This window comes from Penicillium chrysogenum (genome assembly GCF_028827035.1).
Source record: "Penicillium chrysogenum strain IBT 35668 chromosome Unknown utg000001l_segment0_segment0, whole genome shotgun sequence".
NCBI classification, from domain to species: domain Eukaryota; kingdom Fungi; phylum Ascomycota; class Eurotiomycetes; order Eurotiales; family Aspergillaceae; genus Penicillium; species Penicillium chrysogenum.
The window spans coordinates 4,177,354-4,198,711 of record NW_026622749.1 but is presented as its reverse complement, the minus strand read 5'-3'; the positions used below and the strand labels follow the sequence as shown (position 1 = coordinate 4,198,711).

The 21,358-nt window shown below is 52.1% G+C and overlaps 10 protein-coding genes across 10 annotated transcripts; 7 read left to right on the top strand and 3 right to left on the bottom strand.

The window, feature by feature from the left end:
* Positions 1 to 91: 91 nt before the first annotated feature.
* On the top strand, positions 92 to 1,902 carry N7489_001688 (DUF4048 domain-containing protein; the record flags this gene model as incomplete). The annotated part of the gene is made up of 2 exons (XM_056707443.1): positions 92 to 1,632; positions 1,698 to 1,902. 2 exons carry the CDS (start codon positions 92 to 94, stop codon positions 1,900 to 1,902), a joined length of 1,746 nt encoding a protein of 581 aa, XP_056571745.1.
* A 595-nt stretch (positions 1,903 to 2,497) lies between these two features.
* Positions 2,498 to 3,143, top strand: N7489_001687 (translocation channel protein TIM22; the record flags this gene model as incomplete). Its single annotated transcript, XM_056707442.1, has 3 exons — positions 2,498 to 2,602; positions 2,653 to 2,748; positions 2,808 to 3,143. The coding sequence occupies 3 exons, from the start codon at positions 2,498 to 2,500 to the stop codon at positions 3,141 to 3,143; spliced, it is 537 nt and encodes a 178-aa protein (XP_056571744.1).
* Positions 3,144 to 3,716: 573 nt separating this feature from the next.
* On the bottom strand, positions 3,717 to 4,891 carry N7489_001686 (cysteine synthase A; the record flags this gene model as incomplete). The annotated part of the gene is made up of 2 exons (XM_056707441.1): positions 3,717 to 4,714; positions 4,774 to 4,891. The coding sequence occupies 2 exons, from the start codon at positions 4,889 to 4,891 to the stop codon at positions 3,717 to 3,719; spliced, it is 1,116 nt and encodes a 371-aa protein (XP_056571743.1).
* Positions 4,892 to 5,129: 238 nt separating this feature from the next.
* Positions 5,130 to 8,608, top strand: N7489_001685 (condensin subunit YCG1; the record flags this gene model as incomplete). The annotated part of the gene is made up of 2 exons (XM_056707440.1): positions 5,130 to 7,178; positions 7,235 to 8,608. 2 exons carry the CDS (start codon positions 5,130 to 5,132, stop codon positions 8,606 to 8,608), a joined length of 3,423 nt encoding a protein of 1,140 aa, XP_056571742.1.
* A 931-nt stretch (positions 8,609 to 9,539) lies between these two features.
* Positions 9,540 to 11,658, top strand: N7489_001684 (putative RNA binding protein (Arp); the record flags this gene model as incomplete). The annotated part of the gene is made up of 4 exons (XM_056707439.1): positions 9,540 to 9,695; positions 9,788 to 9,845; positions 9,924 to 10,630; positions 10,720 to 11,658. The coding sequence occupies 4 exons, from the start codon at positions 9,540 to 9,542 to the stop codon at positions 11,656 to 11,658; spliced, it is 1,860 nt and encodes a 619-aa protein (XP_056571741.1).
* An 18-nt stretch (positions 11,659 to 11,676) lies between these two features.
* N7489_001683 (uncharacterized protein) lies at positions 11,677 to 12,630 on the bottom strand (the record flags this gene model as incomplete). The annotated part of the gene is made up of 3 exons (XM_056707438.1): positions 11,677 to 11,883; positions 12,175 to 12,308; positions 12,534 to 12,630. 3 exons carry the CDS (start codon positions 12,628 to 12,630, stop codon positions 11,677 to 11,679), a joined length of 438 nt encoding a protein of 145 aa, XP_056571740.1.
* Positions 12,631 to 12,758: 128 nt separating this feature from the next.
* pre6 (proteasome core particle subunit alpha 4) lies at positions 12,759 to 13,866 on the top strand (the record flags this gene model as incomplete). Its single annotated transcript, XM_056707437.1, has 5 exons — positions 12,759 to 12,786; positions 12,862 to 12,868; positions 12,928 to 12,980; positions 13,090 to 13,477; positions 13,542 to 13,866. 5 exons carry the CDS (start codon positions 12,759 to 12,761, stop codon positions 13,864 to 13,866), a joined length of 801 nt encoding a protein of 266 aa, XP_056571739.1.
* Positions 13,867 to 14,153: 287 nt separating this feature from the next.
* Positions 14,154 to 14,846, bottom strand: N7489_001681 (CHY zinc finger protein; the record flags this gene model as incomplete). Its single annotated transcript, XM_056707436.1, has 5 exons — positions 14,154 to 14,235; positions 14,288 to 14,423; positions 14,563 to 14,637; positions 14,693 to 14,736; positions 14,842 to 14,846. The coding sequence occupies 5 exons, from the start codon at positions 14,844 to 14,846 to the stop codon at positions 14,154 to 14,156; spliced, it is 342 nt and encodes a 113-aa protein (XP_056571738.1).
* Positions 14,847 to 15,252: 406 nt separating this feature from the next.
* Positions 15,253 to 19,064, top strand: N7489_001680 (putative inositol polyphosphate phosphatase; the record flags this gene model as incomplete). Its single annotated transcript, XM_056707435.1, has 5 exons — positions 15,253 to 15,309; positions 15,360 to 17,697; positions 17,750 to 17,959; positions 18,015 to 18,274; positions 18,324 to 19,064. 5 exons carry the CDS (start codon positions 15,253 to 15,255, stop codon positions 19,062 to 19,064), a joined length of 3,606 nt encoding a protein of 1,201 aa, XP_056571737.1.
* A 629-nt stretch (positions 19,065 to 19,693) lies between these two features.
* On the top strand, positions 19,694 to 21,345 carry N7489_001679 (glycoside hydrolase family 27 protein; the record flags this gene model as incomplete). The annotated part of the gene is made up of 7 exons (XM_056707434.1): positions 19,694 to 19,771; positions 19,835 to 19,967; positions 20,021 to 20,161; positions 20,217 to 20,306; positions 20,362 to 20,658; positions 20,716 to 20,900; positions 20,959 to 21,345. The coding sequence occupies 7 exons, from the start codon at positions 19,694 to 19,696 to the stop codon at positions 21,343 to 21,345; spliced, it is 1,311 nt and encodes a 436-aa protein (XP_056571736.1).
* Between the last annotated feature and the right edge of the window lie 13 nt (positions 21,346 to 21,358).

The following is a 21,358-nucleotide window of genomic DNA, read 5'->3' as shown; positions in this document are numbered from 1 at the left end:
TATTGTTCTTACTGTTCTTACTGTTCTTTTTTGTTTTGTTTCTCTTATGACTTTTTGAAATATCCTGATCTCCCCTACTGGCTGGTCCACAATGGAGAGTCTTCCGGGAGCGGAGAACCTCCTCCATGGTCCATTTCCGGATAACCAGAATTCAGCTGTGCCACAGCAGGACTCTGGTTCCGAGCAGTTCACCCATACTCTCTCACGCTCATCGTCGCTCGCTCAGAAGAGAATATCTTCACTACCCCGTGTGCAGACGTCCCGCCATGCTAAACGCCTGACTTTGAACTTCCCCATCAATCTGAACGAACCTGAGACACCCGATTCCAACATCACCTCACCCGGCTCCATAACACCAGCCACACAGCCCTCAACTCGCCCCTCCCCCGCTCAGCCTCCGGGAACACCTATGGCATTTGATGTACCGGATGATGGCTATGACTTCCTGCGGGCCATCGCCTCGCAGGAGCGGAAGGTCATGGAGCTTCGCGAGGAGCTTACTCGGGCCGAAGCAGACCTAGCGACTATTAAGAAACAGTGGGCACTGTCTGAAAAGTCGAGGAAGCGCGCGGAGATCAACCACGCGGAACCACTAATGCCCCTGCGGTCGCCTGATTTCCCAACACCCGAAGCTCCGAGCTCACATGGCCGGGAACAAAGCATGAGCTCTGTTACGAGCACAGTGTCACAGGAACGGATGAGCCGGGATCTAGACCGTCGGTCTAGCATGCGTGCTGCCCCCGCCCCAGGGACCAAGATTGGGAGTAATGGTCGGCGAGTGTTTCACGGCACACATACTCGGACTTTGTCTCTTTTGTCGCCGGTCTCAGGTCCCAGCATTTCTTCTCGCGGAGAACCAGGTCTCTCAGATGCTGAACGTGTGGGTCGCACCCCACGCTCTGCGACACTACCATCTGTCGACCGCAGTAATGCAGCTTTGATGAGTGCTCAGTTAGACGAGAGCCAGGTACCGGAACATCTACTCGCACAGTGGCAAAAGACGCTTCCTCCTCCTTCCCGGGAGGCCTTGGTGCGCACCGGCAAGCAAATGGCATCCGATCTCCGCGAAGGTCTGTGGACATTTTTGGAAGATATCCGACAAGCGACTGTGGGCGAGGAAGGAATCAACGGCACGCAAACACGAAACACATCATCCAACTCATTGGCACCACCAAATGGTCGCAAGCGGGATTCTTTGGCGAAATCCCGGAGTCGAGAACGGTTGCTAGCGGACGGCAAGCTATCACGGTCATCGTCATCATCGTCTTCGCGGGGAAGGGGGCCAGCGGCGGAGACAAAAACTGGTAAAGACACCAAGCCGGCGGAAATTTCCACATCTTTCTGGAACGAATTCGGCATTGATACACCCGCTCAGAAGTCTTCGAGCGCTCCGCGCACCCCCTCCGGCAGCAAAGCCGCCAACAGAAACGAGGCGACCGAAACCGAACAGCGCCATCACCCCTCCAGTAATTCTATCGATGCGCAGAATGAAGATCTCGACGACTGGGATAACTGGGATACGCCCATATCAGCGCAGAAGACGCACACGCCCTCATCCAGCCGATCAACGGTCGAATCCAAACATGATCACTCGCCCACTACACAGGGTAGTAGCCCTCGAACCAGCGCTAGGTACCGTTCGACCTTTTCTGATTTCATCTATGACAACCTCGTTATGCGCTGACCACCGCTCCTAGCTTTGGCGATTTGAACCCGGCTTCCTCTGCGCTTGAACCTAGTGCCTCTGAAGGCATTCCCTGGCCTGCAATTACCAAGCTGGCTCCCTCGAAGCTTCAACGTACTGCGTCCAATCTGATGGCAGAATGGGAGCGCTCGCTGTCGCCTTCTCCAGAGCGAACTGCCTCTCCTTCGCTCAGTCGCAAGGACAGCAAGAAGGATTAATACGGTTCTTGCTTTCCTTCCATGTATATACTTTCTTCGGCCCTACCTACGGAATTATGTAGGGCTACGACCTTCGAACTATACCATACGAGAGCGTTGCTTCTTCTCTTGTCGATGCATTTTCTTTCCTTTACTACCTTCGAAGTACTTATGTAGGCTTCGATTTGCTTTCAGGATTTGTTGAAATATCAGTTGATTTGATCAGAAATGCTATTTTTGGTTCTTTAGCTTTATGAATACAACGAGTTTCCATTCTTTCTTTGTGTTTGATCTGTATTTGATTTTGAATATTCAGCGTAAACCACGGCTCTTTTATGGTTGGTTGTTTCCATGCGTTATACCGATAGCGGCACGATGATTTTGCGGAGTCGGTACATCACGTGCGTGGTTGCGCTTCAGGGTTTTCTGGTTACCCGTAAAATAAATTTGCGGTTCAGTTAGTCGCCTCCGCAAGATCTCCGCGTTCTCGATTTACTTGCTCACGCTTTCTCGCCGAGGTCCAGTGGATTGATCTTTCAGGCCAGCTTGGATCCGATCCAGCGAGTACGATATACGACCATATTCAATCCAAACCTTACCCACATCAACTATCAACATGGCGTTTCCAGGCACAACAGGCACCGCGATCCCGATGACCTCCCTGGGAGGTAATCCGGACACCCAGGGAATGAACGAACAAGAGCAGGCTATGGTCAAGATGGTTCGTCGTCGATTATGACGTGGATTCTGTCCAATTCTAATGAAGTATAGATGCAACGTGGTATGGAGTCTTGCCCTATCAAGACAGTCATTTCGGGTACCATGGGTTTCGGTCTTGGTGGTGCTTTCGGTCTCTTTATGGCCAGTGTAAGTTGGCAATCGAATCATTGATGTGCAATCCAATATCTAACGTTTACGCGCTCTAGATGTCCTACGACTCGACCTTCACACCCCAGGGCCGCGCCATCGCGGACCTCCCCTGGCGCGAACAAGTCCGCCGCGGTTTCAAGGATATGGGCGCCCGCTCTTGGTCCTCTGCTAAGAACTTCGGTATTGTCGGTGCGCTTTACTCCGGAACCGAATGCTGCATCGAAGGCCTCCGCGCAAAGAACGACCTTACCAACAGCGTTGCCGCTGGTTGTGTTACTGGTGGTATTCTCGGCGCAAAGGCGGGTCCCCAGGCTGCTGCCTTTGGTTGCGCTGGTTTCGCGGCGTTCAGTGCGGCTATTGATGCCTACATGAGAATGCCCGGTGATGAGTAAATGTCTCATTCGGATCCAACTTGAAAGCATGACCATGTTCCGTCATTTGGCTCTTTTCTTGCCAGGCGGCCTGACCTGGTTGCGCTTTTCGACCTGTACATTTCTACGGCATCTGGCGTTCTGGAATAGAACGAAAGCATTGCGGGCGTTTCGGTTGTTCTTGTCCTTTTTGCTGGGAGCATGGTTCTTCTGGCCTGTCTCCCTCGTGTTGCATGTCTTGTTTGACGCCTGCATTGCATGGCCTCGGCATGGTGGTTTACCCCATATTAGATCTTCCTGGGTCTGACTCTTTACTCTTTTGTACAATACCAAGCGTGGATATATATACACTGGCCTTTCGAGACTCACCTCTCACAATTGATACCAATTATTACATATTCGGTCGTCTTATTAAATAATTTTGAACAACTTCCATCAAACCCGCACCGTCTCCTCGAGCAGACTGTATACCATGTCCGTCTCAAATGCGAACTTGAACAGTGTCAGATCCCTATCTATATGCACGCCCCAATTTACTCATTTGGAGTTCCGACGCCCACTTGAGAATACAGTTTATTCAATTTATACAGTCCTCTAAGGCAACACAACGTACTTCTGCAGGTGCTTGGGAATGGAGCCAAGCAGGTTCTTGCTCTCGAGCCACTTGCTGGAGAACAAGCGATCAGCATACCGATAAGCACCGTCACAGAGAATGGTCACAACGGTGTTACCCTTGCCCAACTTCTCGGCAACCTCTTTGGCGGCCACGACGTTCATCGCGGAACTGGCACCAAGGTACAGGCCCTCCTCATCCAGACAGCGGTAAACCATCTCGATAGTCTTCTCGTCACTGATGTTCACAGAGCCATCTAGCAAGTCAATATCGGGCTGAAGGTTATCTGTCACACGGCCCTGGCCGATACCCTCAGTGATACTGCTGCCAGAACGATCGATCAGTGTGCCACCACTTTGGATGTAGCTGTGGAGAACACTGCCCGGAGGATCGGCGAGGAAGCTCTTTACACGTCCGTCACTGACAGTCTTCAGATAGCGCGTAGTACCAGCCAGGGTACCTCCGGTTCCGGTAGCGCAGGTAAAGGCGTCAATCTTGCCCTGGGTCTGTGCCCAGATCTCGGGCCCGGTAGTTTCGATGTGTGCTTGACGGTTCGCAACGTTGTCGAACTGATTGGTCCAGACTGCGTTGTCTAGTGACTCAGCGTGTCGGCGCGCCTGGTGGTTGTAGTTCTGGGGGTTGTCGAAGGCCACTGCGGGGACCGGGTATACTTCCGCTCCCAGCAGACGGAGCAAGTCAATCTTGCCCTGGGACTGGGTGTTGGGCATATAGATCACGAGCTTGTAGCCCTTTGACCGACACACATGCGCCAGTCCAATACCAGTGTTTCCAGCCGTTCCTTCAACCACGGTGCCACCGGGCTTCAGGAGTCCCTTCTCCTCGGCGTTTTTGACCACGAAGAGCGCTGCTCGGTCCTTCACGCTACCTCCGGGGTTTTGGAACTCTGCCTTTCCGAGAACATTGCAACCGGTTTGCTCGGAGAGCTTCTTCAATCGGATAAGTGGGGTGTTGCCAATCGCTGCAGTATCAAAGTCAGCTTAAACTTGTATGCAAGGGTGCCCTCCAAGCTAAACATACCCTCGGTCAGTCCATTGACAACGCCCTGGGCTGTTGACACCCGGGTGCAGTAGGCAGTGGATCCCTCGGCAGCACGAGCCGCCGTAGTGGCGAACCGCCGAACACTTTGACGAAACATCCTGACTTGACTTGCAATGCAGGAACAAATGGTCCCATCGACCTTCGGGGAAATGACGAGCTCGCGGACCTCCGATGATCGGCATTAGTCAGATCACGTGCGCTGGCTACCCTTATCGGCTATCGGCCTCCCGTTTTGGGCTGTTTGTTTACCGCCAAGGCCTCCACTCCTTTGATCGGTCCCGCAGTCTGCGATGCTTTTCGCCTTCGAATAATCAACACTTAGCAACAACACAACAATGCCTGGCAGAGTCGCCGCCCGTTCGACGTCTGCAACGACACGCAGGTCGTCAGCACAGCCCTCTGCGTCTGGGCGTGCTGGCTCCGTTACTCCATCATTTGCGATACCCGAAGAACCAGCAGAGCCAGCATCTTCCCCCACTTTGCGTCGCGATGTGAGCTTGCTCTTTGCGGATGCTCAGCGCTCGACTACCGGTCACCGAAAGCTCGTTGTGCGTCTGCGCAAGCTCCAAGAGTTTTGCTGTGGTATCTCACAAAAGAAGAATAACAAAGGGAACGATCAAGAGCCTGAGGAGGCATTGATTCCTAGTGAGGAAACGGAGGCCGAGAAGGGATTTAACGTGGAAGTTGGCCGCTGCATGCTTCGGATACTCACAATTAAGAAGAGCGAGCCTGTTGGAGACCGGATTTTGCGCTTCTTGGGTACTTTCCTCAGTCATGCTGCGGAGAAGGATAATGAGATTTTCGCTTCGGGTGAAGACGAGGACCATAGTACCGAGACACCAACCGCCCGCCTCACATCTAGTCTCATCGCGCTTATTGGGCCCATCATGGGAGCCAAGGATAAGATGGTACGCTTCCGCGCAACTCAAATCACCGCCCACATTGTGAACTCGCTGGAATCGATCGACGACGAGCTATACCTTGCGATAAGGCAGAACCTTTTGAGGCGTCTCCGTGATAAAGAGGCCTCTGTTCGGGTACAGGCAGTTCTGGGATTGGGACGTTTGGCGGGAGACGATGGAGAGGAGGATGGCGACGACAACTCTGCTCTTCTTGAGAAGCTGATCGAAATCATGCAAAACGATACAAGCGCCGATGTTCGCAAAACGCTTCTCACAAACCTCCCTCTCGCCCCAATGACGCTTCCTTATCTTCTTGAGCGCGCCCGTGATCTGGATGCCGCTACCAGGCGCGCATTGTACTCACGCCTTCTGCCTACCTTGGGCGACTTCCGCCATCTGTCTCTGTCAATGAGAGAAAAGCTCCTCCGATGGGGTTTACGTGATCGTGATGAAAGTGTTCGCAAGGCTACGGCCAAATTGTTCTACGACAGATGGGTCGAAGATTGCGCTGGCACGAACAATGACCCGAATCAGGGACCGACTGGCCAGCGCTCTGAACCCAACATCAATGCGTTACTGGAGCTTTTGGAGAGAATTGACGTTGTTAACTCTGGAATGGAAAGCGGAATTGCACATGAGGCAATGCGTGGGTTCTGGGAAGGCCGCGCCGATTACCGTGAAGCTGTTGTCTTTGACGAGCCTTTCTGGGAAAATTTAACCGGTGAATCCGCGTTCTTGCTACGGTCCTTCAACGACTTCTGCCGGGTAGAGAACGAAGGCAAGTACGACAGCCTAGCAGATGACAAGATGCCGGAGGTCACCGCGATGGCCTATTTCCTAGGCAAATACATCACCAATCTCTTGGAGCGGAAAAAGATTTCCAAAGAGTCTGGTGAAGCGAACGATGATGACGCTGTCGAGCACGAATTTGTTGTGGAACAATTACTCCACATCGCCATCACTCTAGATTACAGCGATGAGGTCGGTCGACGCAAGATGTTCTCGCTCCTGCGAGAGACTTTGGCCGTGCCAGAACTGCCGGAAGAGAGCACGAAACTCGTTATTGAAACACTCCGCTGTGTCTGTGGGCCTGATGCTGCAGCAGAGGCCGAATTCTGCAGTGTTGTTCTAGAAGCTATTGCCGAAGTTCACGACACCATCACCACCGAGGATAGCTTTGTTTCTGCTAGGTCTGAGATCAGTGACGACACCAGCAGGCGCTCCGAAACTCCCGGGGATGAGGAGGTCACTCCCTTTAATAAGGAAGAAGCCAAGGCCAAGGTCGTCCGCGAGATTGTTGTTAATATGAAGTGTCTGTATATTGCTCAGTGCATGTTGCAGAATGTTCAGGGACATCTGCAGCAGAACATGAACCTGGTCACTATGCTCAATAACCTTGTGGTGCCCGCTGTTCGCAGTCACGAAGCTCCAATTAGAGAGCGTGGTCTCTTGTGCTTGGGCCTTTGTTGTCTGCTTGACAAGGTTGGTATCTTCTCTCTTGATCGAAGACGAGGTTCGCTAACGATTAATTTTCCCAGAATTTGGCCGAAGAAAATATGACTCTCTTCATTCACTGTTACAGCAAGGGTCACGAGGCATTGCAGGTCACAGCTTTACAAATCCTCTGCGATATGATCACTACCCACCCATCCCTACTCGCCCCTGTTACCCAGCCTGATGGCGAGACCGTCACGCCACCCGCCATGCAGAAGCCTTTGCTCAAGGTTTTCGCCCGAGCTCTGCGAGCCAACTCGCCCAACAGTGTGCAGTCTGGAGCAGCAGCAGCTCTCTGCAAGCTGCTACTCACCAACGCCTTCGCTCCCTCCGGATCGAATGTCCCACCCGCAATCCAGGAACACAATCAGAATGCCGTTGAAACTCTGTTGCTATCCCTCGTGGTCTCCTTCTACCACCCACGCACTCGTGAAAATCCAGCATTAAGACAGTCATTGGCTTATTTCTTCCCTGTATATTGCCATTCTCGTGTGGAGAACACACATCACATGCGCCGAGTGGCCGTCCCAGTGATCCGTGCTGTGATGAATGCCGCGGAGGAGTACTACTCGCTTGAGGCCGAGGAGGACAGTGATGGGGAAATCGATCCAAGCGTCGGCGAGCGTGAGGTCAAGGCTCTCATGGCAGGTGTTGTTGGTATGCTTTCTGAGTGGACTGATGAGCGCCGGGTCGTTGGCCTCGGCGGTGAACGAATCCTGGCTGGCGGTGCTGCAAGCTCCAACGTTTGTGGATGGGTTCACCTCGCCCTAGTCAAGGAGATCCTCGAGCGTGTGCTCGGTGTCAGCGCTTCCCCCAATCGCTGCTCACGCGAGGAACGCAAGCTTCTCTTCTCCCTCCTCAGCAAGCTTTACTTTGCTGCTCCTACAGTACCTGCACGAGCTAGCTCCCGTGCCCCCGAAGGCGACGATCCGTTCCGATCTAGCATTCGCAGTGCTACGGGTGTTGAAATCGATCCTGAAAACACTGCCCTCGCGACCGAGGTCAAGGAGCTATTGGACCAAACCATTGAAGAAGGTCTCGCCGCTGAAGCCTCCAGCCGAAATGCCCTCGTCAAGGCCAAGAACGCTGTCCTCAAGATCCTTGCCGTTGCACAGGATGGTCGCGCTGCTAGTGCTCGTCCTCGCGAAGGCACTGAGGACCCTGACAATGATGGAGCTAGTATACGCTCCGGTAGTGTCCGTCGCTCTGTGGACCCTACTGGTGGTTACAGCCGTCGTCATGTCTCTGTTGAGCCAAGTATCATGGAGGAAGACGAGGGTGAGGGTGATAGCCGTCTTACTTCTGCTACAGCCAATCGCCCCATTGTCTCTATTGAACCCAGTATTATGGAAGAAGATGAAGATGACCATGATACTAGTCGGGGGACAATAATCAAGGAAGAGACGGGTGATGAGTGATGATTTTTACCAGGTCTGGCGTTGGTTGAAGTTAGGTGTTTGGGGTTAGGTTTCTGTACATATTTTCAATGTCTGATTTTTCGAATACCTTTTGCATGAATGCCATTCTATGAGTTCCTTCTATACAACATACGTGATTCGATATATCTATATCCACGTGATGTGCCACGTGATGATATATTTTTGACAGCGGAGAGACTCCCATTGTCATTTGGAATGTCATTTTATCTAACTATCTTGTCTATATTTATCTCATTCTAGCTATTCTAGCTACATATGTACATATGTATGTTGCACCGTATATCTACCTAGCCACGGAGTACATCTGTCCTGGTAATTGCTTTTGCCTCGTATTACTGATTTGACGTATCTGATACTAACACATATGTAGTTCTGGAAGTCTCCAACAGTATTCGCCATTACCTAGAGAGATAGAGACATACACCTATATACATATCTACTATATATACTCATCCTACTCGTTTAATCCTACTCGTTTAATTCCGAGGCGTACTCCGACAGGGATCTGGGCCCGGGTTGGGGTTGCACGGTCAAGACCAGTCCGAACACACAATTTCCAGGGGAATTTGAAGGATAGAAGATTCCATGAAATTGTGAGAGAACCGAAGAACGATTGTCATTTCCTTAATTTCTTAAGAAAAACTTTCGATCTGATTCATTTTTGTAATTGTATAATCTCCGTCTCCCCCCGTGAGCGAAACTTTTCATTTTCGCTCAGAACTCCACCGAGTTGGCTCTTTTCTTCTTCTTCCCCCCCCTTTCCCTCTCTCCTCCCCCGGGCTTTCTCTTATATTCTTACCACTCTCTTCTCCGGCCTTGTCTTTGTCTTCTGCTTTTCCCGCAGAGACATTTCCTCCCCATCTTCCCCCGGGATTCCCTTGCCGCTCCGTTGGCACCGGACAAGTTAGCGATGGCGGCCGTTTCAGCACCAACCCCCAAGCTGGATCGATACATCGTCATCCACGTTGCAACCACCTGCGACGAACATGGCGTATATGTCACTAAGGACTCGGCTGAGGTCATCGAGTTAGGATGGATTTTGTTGGACACCAAGACCTGCGAGGAAGTCCGTTCCCCCCCAAACATCTTCTCTACCCAACATTCAATTTACTCCCGAGGTCAACCCAAAAGCTGACACCTTTTTTTTCAATTGTTTAGCTGCACCGTGAAAGTGTTCTCGTCAAGCCCGTCAATACTCCAATCACCCCGCTTTGCAGTAAGATCGCCTTGAAATAACCTTAGATTCTATTGGGTTTTGCGAGGAATCCAATTTTTGGCTAACAATTCTCCGAAGCGAGCTTGACCACTTTGACATGGGAACACGTTCGCTCCGCAGGGACCTTCCGGGATGCCATCTCTCGATTCGACGCCTTCGCCCAGGAACACCTCACTAGCAAACACCTCGAGTTTGCTTTTGTGACGTTGGACTCGTGGGATCTGCGGGTGCAGCTGCCCCGCGAGGCCCGCGACAAGGCCGTCGTGCTGCCCGCATACCTGCAGCATTCCCGCACTTTCGACCTGCGAACTGAATATCAACGCTGGCAGACCCATCATCCCGAGTCGCTGCCTTTCGGTCCCAGCTCCCTCTCCAACATCTGCGCTGCCCTTGAGGTCGAGCCCGTTCAGTCGTCCGCCCCGATTAAGCACAACCTTCCTTTCCACTTGCAAGCTTTGGCCCCCGCTTCGCCCCGCCGGGCCATGGAGGAATCTGTCACTCTCGCCCGTGTGCTTCGTGGCTTGATCCGCAAGTCGCAGCCGCCCCAGGAACACCCGGAGATCCTCACTCGTCCCATGGATGCTCATGCTGATGTTCGGGCCTTTTTGGCGGAACGGAGCAAGGTCCTGCACCTTAGTGGCCTGCCCCACGATACTACCCAGTCTGAGTTGGAGAGCTGGTTCACCCAGTTCGGTGGTCGTCCCATCGCCTTCTGGACTCTGCGGACACCAGACCAGCACAAGCCCACTGGCACTGGCTTTGCCGTCTTCTCTTCCCACGAGGAGGTGAGTTTTCATCCTGGGTTTCGAGCTGTTTCATGATACAGAACCTCCCATTTTCTATCCTTATGTTCTGCCTGCTAACTGTTTACTAGGCTGCTGAAAGCCTGTGCATGAACGGCCGTGCGCTCAACGAAAAGGCGATTGAGGTCTCTCCCTCTTCCAGCCGGGTTCTGGACCGGGCCGCCGAGATCCTCACTCCTTTCCCGCCCTCCAAGAACCGCCCCCGTCCTGGTGACTGGACTTGCCCGTCTTGCGGCTTCTCTAACTTCCAGCGCCGCACAGCATGCTTCCGTTGCTCGTTCCCCGCCATGGCGGCCGCACCGGACCCAATGAGCTACGGAAACTACGGCTATGGCCCGCCATCAATGATGCCTCCTCACATGGGCCACGGCGGTCACGGTATGGGTGGTGGTCACTCGCGTGGTATGGGTGGCAACGGCGGCGTTGTCCCCTTCCGCGCTGGTGATTGGAAGTGTGGTTCTGAGGGTTGTGGCTACCACAACTTTGCGAAGAACATCAACTGTCTACGTTGCGGTGCCCCTCGCTCGGGCGCTGCCGTCGTGGCAGACTCGGCATTCCCGTCCCCGATGGACCCACCGTCGCAGTTTAATATGGGGCCCAACTCGATGGCCAGCACTCCTGCCCCTGCTCCTTTCCCCTCCACCGCCGGCGGATTCGGTGGTTTCAGCCAGCAGTTCGGCGGCCCGCCCAACAACTACGCTCTACCGTCCGGTGGTCTCGGTAACAACACCCCCGGTGCGTACCCTCCGATGGGTCAGATGAACTCGGGCTACGGCTCGTCCAGCACCTCGCACTCCGCCGCCTCCTTTGCCAACCCGGCCACTCAGGCTGCTTTCACTGGTGCGGACCACGGTGTTCCCTCCACTAGCGCTTCGAACGGTGCCTTCTACGGTACCGATGGTGCCAGTGACCCCTTCGCCTTCTTGTCGAGTGGTCTCGGTGGTCTGACGGTGTCCGATGACGCTCACTCTCGTCGCAACGGCTCCGGTGCCAACAAGTCGCCCGCTTAAATATGGGTCTAGTTGTACCTACTTCACGCCCCACTCACGAACTGGGCGCTCACGCTTATGTTGTCCATATTGCAACCCTGCATTGTGGCGGGTTTCTGCGTTGGTTGATATTCGTTGATACGCATTTGTATAAGGGATTCTGCGGTTTTGGTGCATCGGGTTGGAAGGAGCAGGCGGGTTAGCGTTGTCGAAGATTTCGGATTTCTTTCTCTCGCCTTCGCCGCCCTGTGCTTTTTTGCGTGATGCTTTTTTATCGTCGGGTTTTGGTCTGTTTTTATTTGGTTTTTGTTTTTTTCTCCATATTTGTGATTTCCATCTTGCGCTATATGGTTGTTTTTTAAGGGGATTAAGCCCCTTTAGGGGTGTGGTGCATGTATTTTTCGAATGTTCCCATCTCTGGTTTATTGTCTGCAGGCATGGACACATTTGCGTTGGGTTTGCCCTGCTTTTGGCATTGCATTTTAGATATTTGGCTCCCTTTCTGCACTCTTTCATGGGAAGCGTCGGAGAATTCACGGTCTTGATCTGGGTGGGGATATACTGGGACTCCGTTTGGGGTGTTGGGGATTTACTTTGAAGCTTGGGCATCGAATCGAGCATCTCTTCGGGGTCGAAGCACTTGTGAATGCAAAAAAAAAGAATCATTGTGTCTATATTTTTCATTTCTCATTGTCTCATGTTAGGACTATATAAAATTCTAGTAGAATCTGGTGTTTTTATATGTACATTTTACTCTTATAGGTGTACTTAACAACCTATGTAGCTTGTAAATGAATTCAAGTCTGTTTTAAGTCTTTCTACTTCAAAAATCCACTTCAATATAAGACGAATCACTTCTGTTGCAAAACTGGGAAAATAGGTCAACTGCTAGGTACATAGAATTACTATGGTGCGTCTATACTTAACGGAAGTACCGTGGAAGCGCTTGGAGGCAGCCGTTGGCTTTCGCGTCCACCGCCCGGAACCCGTCATTGCTCCAACCCAATTGACCTCAGCTACTTGACACTCTGCATTGCCCTTATTCTACCTCATTACTTCCTTTAAACGAGTTATTTACAGCCACCTTTAATCACCACTCATCCACTTCCCCTTGATTCACAATGTCCGGATACGACCGAGCTCTTTCAGGTAAGCTAGCTCCCCACGTCCAGCTCCCTTTGCTCCTGACCAGGACGAAAGCTATACCATACTAACTTACCGCAGTATTCAGGTACGAGGCGTACAAGCCACACTTCAGCTCCAGACTCTGTCTTCTAACCCTATCCCAAGTCCCGATGGACACGTCTTCCAGGTTGAATATGCCATGGAGGCTGTGAAGCGAGGTAAGCTCGCCTTGATCTGTTCCCTTAGCAGGTTTCTCTGCTCCATTTTCTGCCGTCGCTCCCATTTCTTCATCGAAAAACACAATATGCTGATAACCGGTGATTCTAGGAACTTGCGCTGTTGGTGTGAAAGGCAAGGACATCGTCGTCCTCGGCTGTGAAAAGCGTTCCGCCCTCAAGCTCCAAGATACCCGCATTACCCCCTCCAAGATCGCCCTGGTGGATGAGCACGCCTGTCTCGCCTTTGCTGGACTGAACGCCGATGCCCGCATCCTTATCGACAAGGCCCGCTTAGAAGCTCAGTCCCACCGCCTGACAGTCGAAGACCCCGCCAGCATCGAGTATATTACGAAATATATTGCTGGTGTGCAGCAGAGATACACACAGAGTGGTGGTGTGCGTCCATTCGGTATCAGTACGCTGGTGGTTGGATTTGACAAGAACGACTCCACCCCGCGACTCTATCAGACCGAGCCATCTGGAATCTACTCAGCTTGGTAGGTGTCTTTCGAGCCTAGGGACTCTAATGGATGAACACTAATATCTTTTCTCTCGTTACAGGAAAGCCAATGCCATCGGTCGTTCCAGCAAGACAGTCCGCGAATTCCTTGAGCGCAACCACCAGGACGACATGGACCGTGAGCAGACAATCCAGCTGACCATCAAGTCTCTGCTTGAGGTTGTGCAGACAGGTGCCAAGAACATCGAGGTCGCCATCATGGCGCCCGGTAAGACCCTTGAGATGCTCCCAGATGACCAGATCGAGTCGTACGTGAAGACCATCGAGACCGAGAAGCAGGAGGAAGCGGCCAAGAAGAAGACCCGGGCAGGGACCACCACGGCGGCTATCCTCACCCGGCCGGGTGGCGGCGAGTCGACCGATTAATTGATAGACTTGGAAGGATTCAGAGCCTGAGAGGTGACTGGATCGTCGATTTGTTTCAATTTACAGTAGCGTTGGGTCTCTTTCCTGGACGAGAATCCAAAATCATGAAGTTCAAAACATATCTCCCGGTTTCTATCGTATCGTATATTGTACACCAACGCAGTAATGGGTATTGATGGCAAGGGAGTTTCCATCTGCCTTGAACTATCGCAAGAAACAGTAACCATCAAATCGTCAACATCATGAAATTGCGCCTGCCAATTGTCATTCCCCCCCAGGTGCACAGTTTAGCCCATGCGGTCCGACACATCCCTAATGTTGAAGAGAGATCGCTCCTTGTCGCGCGCAACACGCTCGTCCTTGAGCATACTTGATATGGTCAGCATCCGGTCAATCATAAGGCCTTGACTGCTCGACATACCGGTTGTCCATACGAGCATCTTCACCTTCAACGTGTAGTCGTGCCTCGGGCTCGATTGCGTCAATGACAAAGTGATTATCGCAGTGTGGGCAGTACTCGTCACTAAAAGCAAAATTAGCTCGCTGCCACTTGGCTTCTGAATCGTTCCTTGCATACGTCTCATCGAACTCAGCAGCGTCCTTGCGGAAACACTTCTTGCACTTCTTGCATGCAAAGATCTACCCCGTGGAATGTCAGACTGCTGGACTTGCGCTAACCGGCGAATAGGGGCGTACCATCTCGGCGCTCTTTTGGGAGCATGTGTGACTCGCTCTCCTGGTGGCATTCGGCGCAGTCAAACCATTTTCGGCCTAGATCTCTTCGGTCAATCCCCTGTGATCAATTGCGAAGTCGATTAGAGCGTACAGCAGTGCGAGCGGATGGCCACTTGGGCGTTCAGAATGTGTTTACTGCAAAGCGGGGAGATTGTATTAGCTATCAGAATTTTGGATCAGGGGGATTGAAGGGATCTCGAGCAGGAACATTCTCCAGAATATCGCAAGAAGCAGACTTACCACATGGCTATGAAATGCGAAAGAAAAGTGACGGTCAAGTGCGAGATGTTGATGCTCAAGTCCGAAGAAATGCAGACACAAAGTGATCGCCAACTCCCGTGATTCCCTCCACTTTCGTCCCCGCCACTCCATTTCATCGACTTTCGCCTTTCACCCCCTTTTATACCCCTGGATGTCCCTCGGAATTCCTCGAACTCTTGACGGCTAAGCTTTGTCTCCTGTTACTGGGCCTTTGCGCCGCTTACGTCGTCTCCTCTCTCCATACTCCGAGCCCCACGATATCCCTGTAGCCTCAGTTCCGTACCCACCGACACCTACTCTACTGCCTCCGCGCCACTATTCGATCCTCAGAAGATATCTCCAAGTCTATGATCCATTCATTCAGCTGGTCTCGGCGACGGATCCGTGATAATGGCCATGGCGGGCACAGGGAAACAGCCGGACAACAATGACGACGCTCCTCCCACTGTATGCATACGTAACTCTTTTGTTGCACACAAGAACTAACATGAATGCAGCCACAGAGACCGGTGTCTTCCTTACTGTCTCACTTTGAGAATCTTTCTCACCGCAGAGCCCCCTCTGCTGTAGCTGCTAGCCCGCGCACTTCTACAACCCATTTACTGGCAACTCCGGAGCCTAGCGATGAGCCCCGATCCTCCAGCCGTGCTTCGCTCGATTTGCCCCGACCGCATTCCCCATGGACCCCGGCTGAGGATAGACCAAACCCGCTTCAGCAGTTGAATGGTGAGAACTCCCGGGATCGTGGGTTCTCCGGTAGACGATATGGCCGGCCCATCTCTATGAACTTCCACCGATCATCGCCACAGCTACCGCCAACCTTGACAGTACAGTCGCCCCAATCGCCGCCCCGCGTACAAGACCGTGATGAAGTTCCAACTCCGTATGGTGACAGCCGCAAGACTCGGAGTCCAGGCCATCGCCCACGAGAATCTATGTCTGTGTCGCCGGCACCACCTCGCCCGCTCTCCCCGATACCAAAGTTCGGACCGTCCGTTAATGCAGAGGATACGATGCCTCGGGTGTCGCCTGGATCTCTCCGCGTCAGTCACACTGGGAGCTCGACGGACCGGAAATTAAAAAGCGCCTCGTTGCCACCCCCAGCTAACCGCGCACCAAAGCCCAAAATCCCGGCGAAGCCGGCCATGTTTTCTCACCCGGATACAAGCTCATTGAATCCTCCACCAGGACGAGCATCACCCGATCGAAGTGTTTCACCTTTTAGCACCCCTCCTGGTAGCCCAGAGAAGCATATTGCTAAGCCCCCATCTACTGGGAAGAGCAGTGCTAAGCCAGCACCGGCTCGGCCAACGACAGAGCCACCGGCTCGACGTTCATTCGACGAGCGATCACCTGTTCCGTCTGCGAACGCCAGGCATGACGCTAGAGAGATGGGATTCTCGAGGAACCCTCCTGGTCCAGAGCCCTCACGGACCTCCAAGCCCTTGATGGTGCAGATTCCATCTGCTCCCGTAGATGCTCCGATGTCTTCTGCCAGTGCTACCCCTCTTTCGGCGCAGAGATCCCGAGCCAGTGATATTCCCTACGACCGCCCAGGGCTTCCCCCTCGACCTTCGGGGGCTCCCCGCCGTAGCGGAGTTTCTCCCGCGCGAGAGTCTCCCAGACATATAAGCAGCCCTGCGCAGCCGACACCGCTTGCCAGGTCCGCACCTTCTTTCCCACGCGTTAGCGAATCCTCAGCCCCCAAACCGATCCAGCGCCAACCCTCTCTACCTCGTGAATCTCACCTGTCTTCTTCTCTCCCTGAGCGGCGCGTGGTGCGTACAGACACGGAGGAAGATGAGCAGGCTGAAGAGCCAACTATCTCACGGACTGACTATCCCGATGCCTCGAAAGCTAACCGTCGCCCCCCACGCTTCAAAACTGGACCGAAAGATATTCTAACGAAGTATGATACCCGTTTACTAGCTGTGTGTGGCAAGTATGTGTGCACGACTGGGTATTTGACTCGGGTGTGGGATCTTACAACTGGTGACCAAGTGATGAGTCTCAGTCATGGCGAGACCGTGAAGAGTTTATCTCTTGCTTTCAAACCAGGGAAAGGTCTTGAAGATGAGGGCGAGCGTATCTGGCTGGGTACCAGCGCTGGGGATCTTCATGAAGTTGATATCCCGAGCCAATCCATCGTGGCCACCCGCGCATACCCCTCCCGCCGAGAAGTCATTCAAATTTTACGACACAAGAAAGAGATGTGGACACTTGATGACGAAGGCCGACTACTTGTTTGGTTACCAGACGAGACAGGCACACCCAACTTGCAATACAGCTACCACAGTCCCTCCGAACGTGTGGCCCGAGGCCATACATTCTCCATGGTAGTTGATGACAAGTTGTGGCTCGCAGCAGGGAAAGATGTCCATGTGTATCGGCCCAGTGCAAAGGACGATGTCCCGTTCAAGGTCTTCAAACGACCTCTCGGTCTTCAACACTCGGGCGACGTGACTTCAGGTTCCTATACCACGCGGGATGGAGGTCGGGTATATCTCGGACACGCAGACGGCAAGGTTACTGTGTACTCCTCAGCCGATTTTACTTGCTTGGCGGTGGTCAACGTCAGTGTGTATAAAATCAACTGCCTTGGATTTGTCGGAGACTATCTTTGGGCTGCGTATAAAACCGGAATGATCTACGTCTACGATGTTTCCACCAATCCCTGGACCGTGAAGAAAGACTGGCGTGCCCATGATAGTCCTGTATCTAGCTTCGTGTTAGACATGAGCAGCGTATGGACCATGAACCGCCTGCAGGTGACCTCGCTCGGCACTGATAATTGCATTCGCCTCTGGGACGGAATGCTCGAGGATGACTGGTTAGGTAAGTCAAATATTGGTTTCGTCCGTTGGTGCATTCCACTAATATATAGTAGATGCGCGGATGCAGGCCAGAGACGTGGAGTTCTGCAACTTCCGAGAAATCAAGGCTGTTGTCTTGACTTGGAATGCTGGAGCTGCTACCCCTGGCAGTGTTCGAACGTCGGATTTCATCCGAAACGCAGTCACCCCCGAAGACCCACCGGAGATCTTGGTGTTTGGGTTCCAGGAGTTGGTTGATCTTGAGAATAAGAAGATCACAGCTAGTAAGTCACACATTCTTTTTCTTTTGAACGGGAATTTTCGCTGACGTCGCCACAGAGAGCTTGCTGCTTGGTAGTAAAAAGAAAGAGAACGGTGAGAAGGAACACATGAGTCGTCAGTACCGAGTGTGGATCGATCATCTTTCCCGTTCTCTTCACGAGTGCATGCCTCTCGAGGAATCCTACGTTCTTTTGCATACTGCGAACATGGTCGGACTGTTTACTTGCGTTTTCGTCAAACACAAGGAACGCCATAATATCAAAAACGTCAATGCTTCGGAGATTAAGCGCGGGATGGGTGGTTTACATGGAAACAAGGTTTGTGATGCCCACGGTCTTTGCTATGGCTTTTATCTGATTGTAGTAGGGTGCCCTTGTCTTGCGCTTCGTCCTGGACGACAGCTCGATATGCTTTGTAAACTGCCATTTGGCGGCCGGCCAAACTCAGACGGCAAACCGAAATAACGATATTGCTGCTATCTTAGAGGCCGAATCCCTGCCTGTGGAAAGTAGCATGACCCTGCGGACAGATCAGTTCACCAGTGGTGGTGATGGCTCAATGATCATGGACCATGAAGTGTGCATTCTGAACGGAGACCTGAACTACCGAATCGATGCAATTCCTCGCAATGTGATCATCGACGCAGTTCGCCAGAACAACCTACCAAAACTTCTGGATCGAGACCAGCTACTTGCTTCCCGGCGGAAGAACCCCGGCTTCCGCCTACGTGCTTTCACCGAGTCACCCATTACTTTCGCCCCGACTTACAAGTACGATGTGGGCACGGACGATTACGACTCTAGTGACAAGAAACGCTCTCCCGCCTGGTGTGACCGCATCCTCTACCGTGGCCTGGGCCGCGTCAAGCAACTCGATTATCGGCGACATGAGGTCCGCGCCTCCGACCACCGGCCGGTCAGTGCGGCATTTAAGATTCGTGCTAAGACCATCCTAAATCAAGAACGGAACGCAGCTTGGGATGCGTGCAACAAGGAATTCAATGATGAGAGGCGCCGCTTGGCCTCCGAAGCTAGCATCGAGTATCTCATTACTGTCCTCGGCACAGATCCCCGTCAGGCCCGTGCCTTGATATTGGGAAAGCAATAGCCTGCATAATCGCCTCTCTCTTTTCGAAGTGAAGCGTACTTCTTTTTTAATATGCATTTGGGTGGAAGCATGGTGTATATTGTACGACTAATGATTTTACGATAGATATGTATCATGATGGTTGTTAAGAGTTAAAAAGTTTCCTTTCTTCCTTTCATGTATGATGTAGTATTCCCTCAGGATCACCTTTTCTAGCCTGATCTGCGTCCAAATGCGCCTTTTCTGTCATTCGACAGGTTCTACCTATTCAGGTGCTTATTCTGCTCCCCCACTGGTTCTTCTCCTTTCCCCGCCTCCTTCCTCCGTTCTCTTCTCCGTCTCCGTCCCCGTCAACCCTGATTGGGAATATTTGGGAGGTGACACTGAGACCTCATTGCTGGAAAATACCTAAAGGTATGTTTATGCACAGTGCCCGGAGTACCCCGTACGGAAACCATATACCGATCCTATCTGTTTCTGCATGTAATAACTACATATGAGTCTTACCGGGACGGTCCATATTGCTAGTTTATTTCTAATCTAGTAATTATTCCCCGCGCAAGTCTGGGGTATGGGGTTATATAAAGGTCCACAGGCTTGCAGGATCTAGTTATTCAACACAGAAAAGAAGCAAAGCCCCATTCGAAGACATGCTAGGACCATTGACTCTCGCCGTTACATTGCCTTTCCTCCCAGCAGCAAATGCTCTGGTCAGGGATAATGATGTTGTATGTTATCTTCTTCCCTAGCCACTACGAACAAGTCGTCACAGGGATACTGACCCAAAGTAGGGCAAATTGCCTGCTCTAGGCTGGAATACCTGGAATGCATTCGGGTGTGATATCGACTCTACCAAAATCATCACCGCGGCCAATGAGGTCATCAATCGTGGACTGAAGGATCTAGGATATGAATATATCAATAGTACGGACTGAATCTACAATGAGGAAATGGTTCCAATCATTAACCCTTCCTAGTCGATGACTGCTGGAGCGTCAAGAACACCCGCGACAAGAGTACCAATCGCATAATTCCTGATCCAACCAAGTTCCCCGATGGTATTTCTGGTGTTGCAAAGGAAGTCCATGATCTGGGACTGAAAATCGGAATCTACAGCAGTTGGTACTCCCCTCTCCGCCTTGCTGATCAAAACTCATATCTGATATCTGCTAGGTGCTGGTGAGGAGACCTGCGCTCACTATCCCGCTAGTCTGGGATACGAGGCAGTCGATGCGCAGTCTTTTGCAGAGTGGGGTATTGACTGTACGTTCTATTCTATTTCTGGTAATCTGTCTCTACCAAATACTGAGACCTGCAGACCTCAAATATGACAATTGTGGTGTTCCCAGTACCTGGACAGATGAATATACTTACTGTGTCCCTGACGGCGACGGCCCTTACCCGGATGGCACCTGTCCTGATCTCACCAATCCCGCTCCCGAGGGATATGACTGGAAAACGTCCAACACATACAAGCGGTATGCTGCAATGCGCGATGCATTGCTCGACGTTGACCGGACCATCTTCTATTCACTCTGTGGCTGGGGTCAGGCTAACGTGAATTCCTGGGGCATGGAAGTCGGAAACTCATGGCGCATGTCTGGCGACATTACCGGTAAGTTGTGTGACTGGTACCGGAGTGGGGAGATTTAGTTACTGACTCTGCATTCAGTGGATTGGGCCCGTATTGCGCAAATTGCCAATGAGAACAGCTTCTACATGGACCACGTCAACTTCTGGGGTCGTACTGACCCGGACATGTTGGAGGTTGGTAATGGTGATCTTACCATCGAGGAAAACAGGGCGCACTTTGCACTCTGGGCCGTCATGAAGTCCCCTCTGATAATTGGCACGGCGGTATGTGATATCTTCGAATATCCTATCCTAGTAGCAAAACATACTGACAATTGCATAGCTCGATTCAATCGACGATGCCCACTTGGCCATCCTGAAGAACAAGTATCTTCTTGACTTCAATCAAGACCCTGTTATTGGAACTCCTGGCCGTCCTTATAAGTGGGGATACAACCCCGACAGGACTTTCGACCCGGTTCACCCTGCTGAATACTGGTCCGGTGCATCATCCACTTTGGAGGGCACTGTGGTGCTTATGCTGAACTCCGAGAATGTCACTTCTACTCGTACTGCGACATGGCGCGAGATCCCGGAGCTGAAGAATCATGGTGCATACCAGGTTGTGGATGCCTGGACTGGCAAGGATCTGGGCTGTGTGAAGAACAAGTACAAGGCCTCCTTGAAGAGTCATGATGCGGCTGTGTTAGTGGTCAAGGGAAAATGCTAGACAGAGGTCAAAT